The 13,606-nt window shown below is 34.3% G+C and overlaps 1 protein-coding gene across 1 annotated transcript in view; it reads right to left on the bottom strand.

Annotated features, from left to right (window-relative positions):
• Positions 1 to 10,025, bottom strand: part of Htr2c (5-hydroxytryptamine receptor 2C) — a 123,652-nt gene extending 113,627 nt beyond the window's left edge. The window contains exons 1-2 of the mRNA XM_050129085.1: positions 9,991 to 10,025; positions 6,460 to 6,776 (exon numbers count right to left, since the gene is read on the bottom strand). Coding sequence (XP_049985042.1) covers positions 6,460 to 6,776; positions 9,991 to 10,025 — 352 coding nt within the window. The remainder of the gene's footprint in view (positions 1 to 6,459; positions 6,777 to 9,990) is intronic.
• Between the last annotated feature and the right edge of the window lie 3,581 nt (positions 10,026 to 13,606).

Below are 13,606 nucleotides of genomic sequence, written 5' to 3'. Positions count from 1 at the left end.
TATATATTTATAAAAGTGTTTTAAAATTATTTGGGTTCCTTATTTTTATGTTACTCATTTCAATGTGATTAAGTTATTGATTTCAAATATTTTATTTTCATTATATTAAAAAATCCTTTTTAATGCTCTAAATATAATATTAATAATAATCATATATTATTATACTTGGAATATTATAAATGCCTGATCTTTCAAAGTTTGATAGAATTGCCATGTGAAACTATAGTGGTTATTGTGGAGTCCTTACTTATCAGTTTACTCTTGTGCTGAAACTGCTTTCCTTATTTTTATATGTGAAATATTAAATTTGGTTAGGCTGGATTTTACAGAGAAATAATTATTTTTCATTTTAATATGCAAAACAATCTGAAGCTTTTATTTATTTCATTTTTAAGGATTTTTTTCCATCTTTTATTATATATATATTAAAAAGAATACTAATCCAAATTCTCACTTCCCTCCTCCCATTCCTTCCACACACCGTCCCACCCCACCCACCTCTAATCCTAAGAGATGGTAAAGCAGTTTGCTTTGTCGAAAGTCCAAGGTCCTCTCTACTACCTCTAGGCTGAGCAAGTAACCATCTAAAGAAAAGAGGAGTTGTACTATTTTTGGGGTCGCTTATGTATACTATCATATCATCTGCAAATCTAGACCTGGATAGAGGTGGGTGGTCCTTGGACTTCCCACAGGGCAGAGAACCCTGATTGCTTTTTGGGCTGATGAGGGAGGGGGACTTGATTGGGGGAGGCTATTCAAAATTAAAACAACCACTTTTTGCTATGCAGGATATTGATTTGTGTTGTGTACTGTTGTTTGGATTTAATTAGAGGCACNGGTGGGGAAGAGACAGAAATCTTTAATAAATAAATAAATAAATTAAAAAAAAAAAAAAGAAAAGAGGATCTCAAGAAGCCAGTACATGCAGTAGAGATAGAGCCCAGTGCCACTGGCAGTGGCCTCTCAGTCTGCCCCAGCCATGCAACTGTCAACCACATTCAAAAGAACTAGTTTGGTCCTATGCTTGTTCCTTCCCTCTGGCTGGAGTTGGTGATTTAGCCCAGTTAAACTGTTTCAGTGGATGAACCCTTCATGGTCTTGACCTTTTTAATACAATCCTTTTTCCACTTTACATAGCTATCCCAGTTCCCACTACCTCCCCTCTTCCTGCTTCCCTCACCTTCCCTCCACCCCACCTCCAATCCAGCCCTCAGAAAGGGAAAGGGTTCCCATGGGGAGTCAACCATGTTTGACACTTCACTTAGAGGCAAAACAAAGACCCTCCCCTGTATATCTAGGCTGAGCAAGGTATCCCTCCTAAATAATTTTTGTTATTTCTCCATTGCTATACTGTCTATATAATCTCTCTTTGCCCTTGTTTATACTGACAAAAATATATCTTAAGAAATAGGTTTTAATTTCTAATTTATATATATTTATTTTTTCTATTCTTTGTCCAATCAATTACTTCTATTATCTCTCTTTGAATTAATTCCTTACATTTTTTTTTTGTTTTGTGGTTCTCCAGAATTACTTTAATAAACATTTATTTGTACATTTTAATTTTTCACCATAAATGAGAATAGGTGTATGAATTTTCCTCTGATTCCTATGTAAGTGTATCCCATAGTAGTTACATGAAATACTTTTGTCAGCAAACTTGAAGTTCCTGGAAAGCCAAGGCTACACAGACAAATCCTGTCTCGAAACAACAAAATATTGAAACTTATTTTTTAAGTTCAAGATGAAATGGTTTTAAAAACTTTGTCATTTAATACTTTCTAACATTATTACTTTGTTACTAAAAATTACTTTTGAAATATTTCTGTTTTCTAGTGACCTCCTTTTGGCCTAATCTATAATTTGCAGGGATTTATTGAAGTTGGCCTGGCCTAGCTTCCTAAGAGGCATGCATCATGGGTTTTTCAGGGTTTTTCCATGGTTCCTGGGTCACAATGTGCCTTCCAGTTCCTGAAAGAATGATGTGCTCCCTCAGGTAGTAAAACTTTCGGGCCATTTTAGTGCTTCTGTATGACAGGTCAGTTGGTCTTAGACATTAATCTTGTGTACCCTGTATGACTTGCAGACTTCACTGTATCTTGGAAACTACAATTGTATTGATCCTGGCAACTGTCATTAAATTCTGTTTCTGATAAAGGTACAAAAAGTCTGACTGATCTCAATAAAATTGTCACAGCTTCTGCTATGCTCTAGTCCCTCCAACCTGGCCTGACTTCATTCCTTGTGGCCATATCAGGGAACCTTGGCCTGGTAAGAAAGCACAGGTACTTAGGATAATTAATGTTTGTGAAAACTTCATGCACCTGTAAGAAGATACACTCTATAAATGTGCAAAGCTCAATATATATCATACCTTAAGATATGCACTCTTATTTATTTTGTACTGCTTCCACCTACCCTCTTGACAGTCTTACTATATAATTCAGGCTGACTTTGAACTCACTTTGTAAGCCAACATGGTTTTGAATTGATAGTGATTCTGGTGCATTAGCCTCCTGAATGCTGGAATTAGAGGTACAGACTATCATCACCCCTTCTCTTCTTCCCTAGTCTTCCCTTGTATTGAGAATGATATCTTCTAATTGTTCCCTTTTTTGAATATTTTCTTTTTTTCTTGTATTTCCTTTTTTAATAGTCACAAACATAAAACTAGATGAGGTACATAGAATGACTTTTTTTTTGGACGGCCAGTTCACAAAATAATGATAGAGTTATTAATAATTAAGAAGGCTCAGCCTATAGGTTAGGTTTGTTCCTAACTAGTTCTTGTGACTTAAATTAATCTATTTCTATCAATCTGTGTTTTACCACATTTTTTTATCTTCATTTCATTGTGCATGTCCAACTCACCCCCTCCCTCTGTGTCTCCTTTAGAACCTTCATCTGGCGATGGATCGAGATAGAAACAGAGACCCAAATTGGAGCACCGGACTGAGCTCTTAAGATCCAAATGAGGAGCAGAAGGAGGGAGAACATGAGCAAGGAAGTCAGGACCAAGAGGGCTGCACCCACCCACTGTGACAGTGGAACTGATCTATTGGGAGCTCACCAAGGCCAGCAGGACTGGGACTGAATAAGCATGGGATGAAACCAGACTTTCTGAACGTGGTGGACAATGAAGGCTGATGAGAAGCCAAGGACAATGGCACTAGGTTTCGATCCTAATACATGAACTGGCTTTGTGGGAGCCTAGCCTGTTTGGATTCTCACCTTCCTGGTCCTGGATAGAAGTGGGAGGACCTTGAACTTCCCACAGGGCTCTTCATTCTCGAGAGGGAGGGGGAATGGAGTGGGGGGGGTAGGGGGAGAGGGGGAGGGGAGTGGGGGAAGGAGGCTATGTGTGCTAGGAGGGGGAGGGAAATGGGACTTTTTTTGCAACAACTAAAAAAAATAAAATAAAATAAATAGAGTTGAATATTTTCTTTGTAAAATTTCATTGTTATAGTAGATGGCACAGATTTTTTTCACCTGGTACATATTCACTGTTAATTGTGTCTTTTACTATTAAACATTATTTTAACTCTTACTGTTTACATTTAAAATTTAATTTGGCGGATAGCAAAATTACAATGTCTAGTTTAATGACTGCTTTGTTTGTATACTTTGTTCCATCGTTTTACTTTAGCCATTATGAATCACTGCTTCTGTCTGTGGGACCACGGGCAGTGAGACCAGGATCTATCCCTACTGCTTGGACTGGTTATTTGAAGCCCATTCTCTTTGTAGGGATACCTTGTTCAGCATAGGTATAATGGGGAGGGCCTTAATTGTCCCCCAAAGTGATGTGCTAGACTTTTTTGACTTCCTACTGAAAGCCTTACTTACCCTCTCTGAGGAGTGGATGGTGGTTGTGCTGGTGAGAAGGTGCAGGAATCGGTTGGAGGGAAGGGAATGGGAACTGGGATTGGTATGTAAAATGAGAAGATTGTTCTTTTAAAAAAACAAATTAATTAAAAATAAATAAATCATTGCTTCTCATGGTACTATGTAATAACAATTTTTCAAAAAGAAATAATTAGTTATATTCCCAGTTACCAGATCGCTATTTTAAAGTATTTTTATATGTTAATATTTAATTGCATTTTAGATGCTTTATTTTGACTTTCTTCTGTTTGATTTTTGTTAGCATGTAGTTATCATGCAAAATAATAGGCTACACTTGAACTATATACTTGTGTTTATATGTATACACATGTATATATTATATATATATATATTAATTTGATCATATTTGCCCCTAATTCTTCACATTAAATGCCAACTTCTTGTCAAATAAACATCCTTAAACCTAATATCATTTTTTATTTATCCATTGTTTAACTAACTAGATTCCTCATCTGAGAAGAAATAAATGATGCTTGTTTTTCTGGGTTTGACATAACATGATGAAATTTGCAGTTAATGTCTTATATTGTGATTGTCTATTGTGCTCTGTTTAATGACAATGATGCAAATGAGCGATGTTTGCATCTTTGTCTGTTGCAGGTTGGTTTCTTTGTAGGGCTTTCTATGCATAGCGGAGAGCGGTGTGCGGAGATTTGATATCCTTACATGTAAAAGTTTTGTCCCATAAAATATCTTTTTTCCTCTTCACCCTACCATTCTTCTTTCTTCTTCAAATGTCAGTTCTCTCTTTTGCTTTCTTTCTCTTTCCTTTTTTTCACTCCTTTCTACTTCTAGGAAGTTACTTTTTGTTGAGACTTATGCACTTCTAATTCTGTGACCTGAAGCTTATCTTAGAAACTTTCCAGAAGGTACTTTTTAACCGTGTTTTCAGATCATTCTCAGGCTTGCTAAAAATGCCCTTCTTACCTTGGTTATGCCATTTTTACATTTTTTTTTTTAGTTGCCTGGCCTTCATCTACCCCTCAAAAGCATTCAGTAGGGAGCTCATAGTAGAAACTATACTTTTGAAATTGCTTTCTTAGTTCATTTTTGTGACTTCTTCTTCATTAATATTGGAGAAGTAAAGGGCAAATGGCCAGTGAGAGGTGAAATACTGGTGCTTTGAGGTAAACATGCCATTAGAACTCAGTGGAAAAAGGAAAAATGTATTTCCTAAGAATAACTTATAGAATAACTGATCCGATTAGGCACTGCCACTGTAGATTTTGAGAGATTACATTATAAACACATTGTTCTTCTTTTATGATTTTTAGACTAGATACTATTTTTATAATATTTTCTCTGTCTAATTCCATTATACATTTTAGGGAACTAGTTGGACCTCTGTCTTTTACTGTACAAGAAGATGAGTATATTAAAAATTAAAGTCAAATTGGGCTACCCACATATTAACAAATACATTTAAACTGGGATTTCAAATTTTGTGGTAAAGATACTTGTAGAAAACCAAATATAATGTTTTTTTTTTTTTTTTCCTGTGGGGAGAGCTACTTTGGACCCTGAGGCTTGAAGAACACATCAATTTTAATTAATTAACTTATATTTATTATTAATGTTTCTAAAACTTTAATGTTTTTCTTTTAGTTTTGTCTGTGTGTGTATGTGTGCTTTGCCTACATGTATGTTTGTGTACCACATGCATGACCTAGCGCGAGCAGAGGCCAAAAGAGAGCATTAATCAGATACTCTTGAGACTACAGTCACAAATCGTTGTGAGCTCCCAAGGACATGTTGGGAAAAGAACACGGGTCCTCTGGAAGAGCATCCAGTGTTCTTGAGCAGAATTTTATATGATTTTGACTTTTTAATTAAAAGTATTAGCTGAGGCCAAGACCTAGATTAAAATGAACATAATAAAGAGATGGCAGAAAAATCAAATAAAAAAACTGAAGTATCTGTAAAATCATTACTGAAGCTGAATCTTATAGTTGTGATATGAGTTTGTATTTATATGCTCAGAAGTTAATTTTTATATCTTGTCACCTATAAAGATATGAATTATTCTGAATGAAGAAGAGCAATTGTTTTTGAATGCTCATTTTATACCAACTACTTTGTCAAGATAAAAAATTACTTCTGCTGGGTTATAGCTATGACTGTATACTTGTGTAAAGTACGTGAGGCTCTGAGTTCAATTCTCACTGGATCTGAAACATTTCTTAAAGTAAATTTTAATAAATTTACTAATGCAAAGGCAAGTTTGACTTTTCTATTATATATTAGAGATGATACTTAGAATCATACTGGAAAAAATATGCCATCATCCCGTTTTATATGGTTATCCATTATTTGCAAATGACATTGAGGAATAAAGTAGTCATGCATAATTTCAATATATTATAAAATGGCTGTTTTAAGTTTTGAAAATTCGACTATACTTTTACTTTTTGTTACATTTTTCTCTTAAACTTTGTTTTCCAAGTTTGTATACATAAATTATTTAACTGTATAAATGAGTGTCATGAGGTTTACACAAACTTATGGAGCAATCTGACTATGAGAAATGAATATAACAAATATAATTGTACTCACCATAAAGAATTGCAAGCAGAGACAGGGGCATGACAAGTAGTCCCACCAGCATATCAGCAATGGCTAGGGACATTAAGAAGTAATTGGTTGCATTGTGCAGTTTCTTCTCCATGCTTACTGCCATGATAACGAGAATGTTGCCCCCTATTGTCATGATTATAATCACGACGATTGAAAGTGCTGGCCAGTTTTGTACCCCGTCCGGGAATTGAAACAAGCGTCCACCATCGGAGGAATTAAAAATGTCAGTTACTATAGCTGCTACTGGACTTATGGAAATATCGAATTGCCAAACCAATAGGCCGATTAGGTGCACACTGAAAATGAAAAAGAAAAGAAAAGAACATCAGACTTCGCTTACACACAACATAACATTCATACTCTAAAATAACCTCCCCTCCCAACTACCTTGACCATGACTACCTCCATTCTCATCATTTCAATTTTTGTCATTTAACTTTTACTGAGTGATTGCTATGAGTTGTGCATATAGTTTAACAGAATATATATGCACAATCACATTTGATTACATATAAAACCCACATGATTTCAGTGCTGATTTATTACCATTATGTAGGTGGAAAAAGAACGGAGCTATAAAAGGTTGTAACACTTTCTCAAGGCAATATAGGAAGTAACTAACAGGACCAGAGGCCATCATAAGGTCTGATGTAAGACTATTTTAAAAGTTCACTTTAGCCCCCCAACACAATATCATTTAACTTAGTGTAATAGTTATTTTTCTTTTAGAATTTTGTTTTATTTTGTTATGTTAGATTACTTAAGACCATGTTTATATACTTAAAGTACTTTGAGAATGTTTCCCTCCAATACCTCAATACATTTTCTTTACTCTCCTGTCTCTTGTCCCTTTAGTCCCCTTTGTCCCTTAGACAGTTTTGTATCTATTTTGATGTCATTTGTTCATATTGATTATGTGAATCTATGAAGATGACTCTGTACACATGAGAGAAAATATGTCTTACATATCTTTCAGAGGCCGACTTAATGTTTTATTTTGTGTATTTTTAAAATCTTAATTTCTTTGAGCTCTCCTTTAGGAAAGCTGTGAGAGAAATAAAGGGAGATTAACTTAAAGGGCCTGGTGACCAGACAATAAGAAGTTCATTTTTGTTGATATATATGTAAAAGAAAGTATAGGATCTCATAAAAACTATTTTATGAATGCATTTTGAAATATGCTGTGACACATTCATTTCTATAGAACCATGTCCAAGCTCTCATATTTGCAAAGCAATTTTCTGCAGTTTTCAGTTTCTTGCTTTGGTTTTAAACTTTTGTTCTTTCTACTACCTGCCTCATTTGCGACCTTGGATTTCTAGGAGTTACTCTAGGCTTGAGAGTAATGTGTGTGAAATGTCCCAGGAAGAAAAAATAGATAAGACCTCCTGAGTAAACTGGGAGAGGGAGGTAGAAGGAGAGGAATGGGAACATGAGGGATCGAGAAGACTGTGTTGGGGGAGGCATGGAGGGCCTTGAGCAACGACAAAGAGAACTTATTAGACGGAGCCATTATGGGGTTAGGGAGAAACCTGGTGTTAGAGAAATTTTCAGAAAACCACGTGATGACCCCAGCTAAGACTCTTAGCGGAGAGGGTGTCTGAAAAGGCCTTCCACCTTAATCAGATTAGTGACTACCCCAATTGTCATCATGGAGTCTACACCCAGTAACTGATGGAAGCAGACGCAGTGACCCACAACCAAGCACCAAGCTGAGCTCTTGGAGTTCAGTTGAAGAAAGGGAGGTAGGATCATATGAACAAGGGGGTAGCAATAGCATTATTGGGAAAACCACTGAGACAGTTGACCCAAGCTAGTGGAGGCTCATGGACGATGGACTGACAGGCAAAGAGCCAACCTGGGACCTAACTAAACCCTATGAATGTGGGTGACAGTTACCTGGCTTGATCTGTTGGGAATGGGAGGCTGGCAGACACACCAGGACCTATTCCAGGTGCAAGAACTGACTTTTTGGAGCTCATTCCCTATAATGGGATACCTCCCTCAGCTGGTGGGGGGCCTGGGTCCTGCCTCAAACTGCTATCTGAGATCTTGTTGACTCCCTAAGTAAGGCCTTACGGGCTCTGAGGAGGGAGGGGATGGGCGATGGGAAAGGCGAGGGAGGTGGAAGAAGGGGTGGAAGGAAAAACTGAAACTGGTATGTAAATTGAAAAGTAAATTTTTTAGTAACAATATGAAAAAAGAAAATAAGAAGTAAAATGTAAAGAACAAAACGGAGTAATGTGTGCAGCTTATGGATACCCATGGACAGAGTTAGAAATTAATAGTTATATATTTTTTTATGTTCGTCCTTAAACAGAGTCTGCCAGTAGAAATTTCCAACTTGGTGAAAATCTAAGACAAGGGAGATATGGACATTTCAATTTCGTAAATTTCAAACTAATTTCCACTATATTGATTTACTTAAGCAACAAATACAAATGTTCTCTCAAGATGTGAGCTCCTAAAGTGTGTCCAACAAAACCTGTAACACACTCATCTCCCCTGATAAAAATGATAAGATAATCACATTCAAAATTTCCTGTTTGAAAACATAATTTCTACCTTCTGTTATATCTATCTATCTATCTATCTATCTATCTATCTATCTATCTATCTATCATTCTCTATCTATCTATCTATCTATCTATCTATCTATCTATCATCTATCTATCATTCTCTACTCTATCTATCATCTATCTATCTATCTATCTATCTATCTATCTATCTATCTATCTATCTATCTCTCTATCTATCTGTCTGTCTGTCTATCATTCTCTAGTCTATATATCTATCTACCAACTATCTATTATTTTCAGATTTTGCACAGGAGCAAAGGGATTTAGGACTTCTCAGCGGTACTGTTCAGATTTACACAATCTACTCCTCAAATAGTAAGCTGGGGTTAAGTGAGATTTATAGTGACTTTGTTCTTGTATCTGATTCTTTAACTACTCCTTTACATTACATTCTGTTGAATCCAAATACTGACTCATTCCAGGGTCACAATGTTTTGTTCTGTCCAGCTAGATCCACGATCCCTGCCTTCTGATCTCTAGCAGTGTCCACTATTCTTTATAAAATTAGATACTTACAATAATACCCCCTTTCAGCAACTATCTATCCTAAACTGACCTTAATCTTGTAACCATCATGTCTCAGTCATCCTGGCTTCGGTATTATAGCTATGCAGTACCATAATAAATAGCCAATTGATTCGTACATGAAGGAAAAGAAAAAAAAAACTCTCTAAGCTTCAGCCATGATACAAGCAGCCATAAAAATGGAATTATTTGAACTGAAGCTATTATTCCCATATATGAGCTTTAAAATTTGATTAGATGCATGATTATCCGTATTGCCCATTTATTACCTTTAAATATGAAATATTAATTATTTTTATATAGGTCGTAGAGTTGTCTGGTCTAATACAAGCATTTTTATATTATCACAAAAATAACCATATAATTAATCTTGTTGTTTTGTTAAAATAAGTAATAGAATCCTTACAGGAATGTGTGCACCGCGTTGCTCAGGTTCACCATGATTGCTTCAGTCTTAAGCAACCACAGGTTTAAATTGAGAATTTAGAAATTAACAAATTGGTTTCATTACCTAAAAAGAGAAAAAAAAAAAAGAAAAAGAACATTAGTTAAAATTGCACATAAGTTGCATATCAAGCAATTAAATAAATTCAAATGCTCTTATTATTTGGTTAGAAGGTTAGTACTCCATTTAACAAAGTAGCAAACATGTTTTACAGAAACAATAAAGAATGGCTAAGAAAAATTCTTTTCACTTATTTACAGGCTCAAAAGCATCTATCCTTATAAAATTTCTCATCTAGTGTCTAGTGATGTGTGACTTTACTGCAGATTCCCCTGTTATGGCATACAAAACTTCAAAACAGCGTTTTGAGAAAGGAGTTACAATTAGATCCTAGAGATTTGCAAATCATTGAGGAAACATCTACAGTTTTAAATTAATTTGCATTTCTAAAATTAGATTTCATTTTATAGTAAAACGAAAAACACCTGTAATAAATTTCAAGAATTTTTATAGCATGAACATATTTTTTTTTATATTTTCATTTTCCCCAAAAGAAGCAATCTGCATTTATATAGAAAGTTCTATTTATACTTTTGCATTAGCCAACAATATTCACCAGAGGGCAGCAACAACATTTATACCCCAATAAATATATCAGTCAAGTTTACCATAGTAAGTACAGCAGCCACTCTATGGAACAACTAGTTAGTAGATAATTAATAAAATGGTCACACCAAGCAGGTGAGGTATTATGGAAAATTGAAAATGAAATGTCAGTTATATTGATTATTTAAACAACATTCTTAGCTTCTTTTGTGGATTGAGATGTGAATATCTTCAAATAATTTATAAAAGAATTTCAGAGTGTATACTTTTTATTTCTATAAGTTGCCTTACAAAGGATTGTTATTGGTATAAAAATATTTATGCATTAAATTACTCATCGCTTATTATTATATTAGGTATGTTTAAATGCTAATTGAGAATAAATTGCAGAGGAAATTCATCTTTGTCGAGTGGAGTCTACCACTGTCCATCTTTACCCCAACATTGAGGAAGTCATTTGAGTCCTAGTGAGTAACATGGCTGTCTTTTTATTTTCCTTCATAGAGATTCATAACTGAGACCAGAGAGATCAAAATAATCTGTTCTCTAGTGTGCCCTTTCTGGGTTTTTGAGTTTGGATTTGACTACACTTTATCTTGCTATACCAAACACATAACTAGTAATTGTGTTCCTAGTAAGTGTATATATAGAGATTTCAAGAGTCAAGACTTTTAAGTTTTTTAAGTTGCAAGTACCAATTTGTCAATGAGAAGGCATGTGTGAGTGTGTGTGTGTGCGCGTGTGTGTGCATGTGAGTGTTTAAATGTGTGTAAGATGGGGCATTAAATAACTTGAGAATACAGCAGAACACTCTAAGATCTATTTTATGTAGTTTATGTATATATTTAAGGAATATAAAAATGACAGACTGTCTTTATAATCTTTCTTTGGTGGTCAGAGACTTGGAAGCAAAATTTCACTAAAATAAAGTGTATTTCCCTGTTTCTCATCTCATTTAACATAACTTTTTCTAGTCATTTGATTTATCAATTTAATATGTTCTACCTTTATTTTTCAGCATCTATCTTTCAGTTCTATCGAAATCATTTCCTTACTCTAGTGAATATATAAAATATGACTTCCTAGTGACTAGAGGCTCAAAATTTTTGTGAGAGAACAATTTCTCCAGACTGTTAGGCAATTTTTATCTGATAGGATCCCAACACAGAACACATAAATCCCCTTTCTTTTTGAGATCTGGAAATAAGTGATCAAGAAAATGCTAAAAAAATAACAATAAATATCAATGTCTTTTAGCATTTCAATTCTATTATTCTAAAATATCAAAAGGCTTTCCTTTAGCAATGCTAAAAATTTTAATATCCTTTATAATATTTATTTTTCAAGCATTGAAAAATAGTATAATTAAGAGTAAACATATTATAAAATGCACTCTGTTTCAATAAGATTATACAAGAATAATAGAAATTATACTTGCTATAGCTGCATATTTTCATGATCTTGTGAAATGTTTTTATACACATCCCTAGCCCTGGTAGAATTCAATTATTGTTTTACAAAATACTATATTTTCTTAAAAATTAGCCAACTATGTCCTTTTTACCTTGGAAGTACAGATAAACTATTAAACAGCAAGAATTTAAGTATTTTCATTTCATTATGAAAACAATAATTATAAGCATCTATTATATACATATATCCACAATTTATTAACTAAAATTACTTCAAACCCAAAATGTCTCTTCAATGAAGCTAAAATTTGTTTTCTCCATTTCATTTTAGTTCATTCTTATTTTGTTCAGTACCAAGAATAAAATTTCCTTTCCCTATCAGAGAACTAAAACTGTCGGTAAAAATTTACATTCATAAAGTTGACTAAACCAAATAAAAAATTCTCTTGAAGTGTTTGTAGTGGTTTAGGAACACAATACAGTAGGAATATGTTGCATGAATGATATGACCTAAGTTCTGCTTCATGATAAAATATAATGACATTTTGTTATATATGTTGTGTACTTGGAAGAATTAGTGTTTGTAGAATTACAAAGGGAGAACACAAAATTGTTCAAGCCTCAAATAACTAACAAAGAGAATCAAAGAGATCAAAAATATACTTTCTGATCTCCACCTTTTATATTCTACTCATTGTTCAAAACGGAACCTTAATGGTTACATAAGCACAGACAAAAGACTTGGGAGTTCAAATATTTAAACCTGGGAGGATTTGTGTTTGTGAAGTGCTGTAAACTTCTTTTAAAGATAATTAACGAATTGACTACCTTCTAACTATAATCTGTAGGACTCCCAACGAAATTGTGGGCATTTAAGCACAAGTGTGTGAGGGGACAAAAAAAAAAAAAAAAAAAAATCTAATGTCTAAGGAGGACACATTGGCTTGCCAATATGAACTGATGAATTTAGATTATGATTTTTTGATGAACAAAAATATCCTAAAATATGAGTGTGGACTCTCTTAAGTAAGGTTTGCCTCTAAAATACACTGGAATGAAATTATGAGGTTTCAACTGTTTTCAGTTCTATGCAGCTGTAAAAGATTATGCCAATGCTAAAAATCTTGGCAGTTAGGGTAAAAGTATAGAAAAGACTGGGACTATAATGAGCCTTAGCTTTTGGAAAGCACATTAATTCCAGCCAATTTTATTAAAATGACATTGATAATCTCCCATCTAATAAGAATTTAAAAAGAATAAACTCTTCTTGTTGTTAAGGTACATTAGAGAACAATGTGGAAACCTTTAGAAATGTCAAGGAGCCTGAACTTACTTTGCTGTTGTTTTTAACCATACTCATATTTTATATCCTTATACTGGATTGTTATTTTACAATTGCAAACTGAGTTATATACCATCATATATTTGATGAATTCATTCATTCATTCACAAATATTATTTTTTTTATTAAAAATGTCTGCCTCCTCCCCGCCTTCCTTTTCCCTCCCCCTCCCCCTACTCCCCACCCCCACTCCTCTCCCACTCCCTCTCCAGTCCTA

Source organism: Alexandromys fortis, unplaced genomic scaffold, assembly GCF_014885135.2.
Source record: "Alexandromys fortis isolate MF-2015 unplaced genomic scaffold, M_Fortis_MF-2015_v1.1 scaffold_247, whole genome shotgun sequence".
NCBI classification, from domain to species: domain Eukaryota; kingdom Metazoa; phylum Chordata; class Mammalia; order Rodentia; family Cricetidae; genus Alexandromys; species Alexandromys fortis.
Note: the sequence above shows the minus strand (reverse complement) of the source record. Positions and strands in the feature narration are given on the sequence as shown.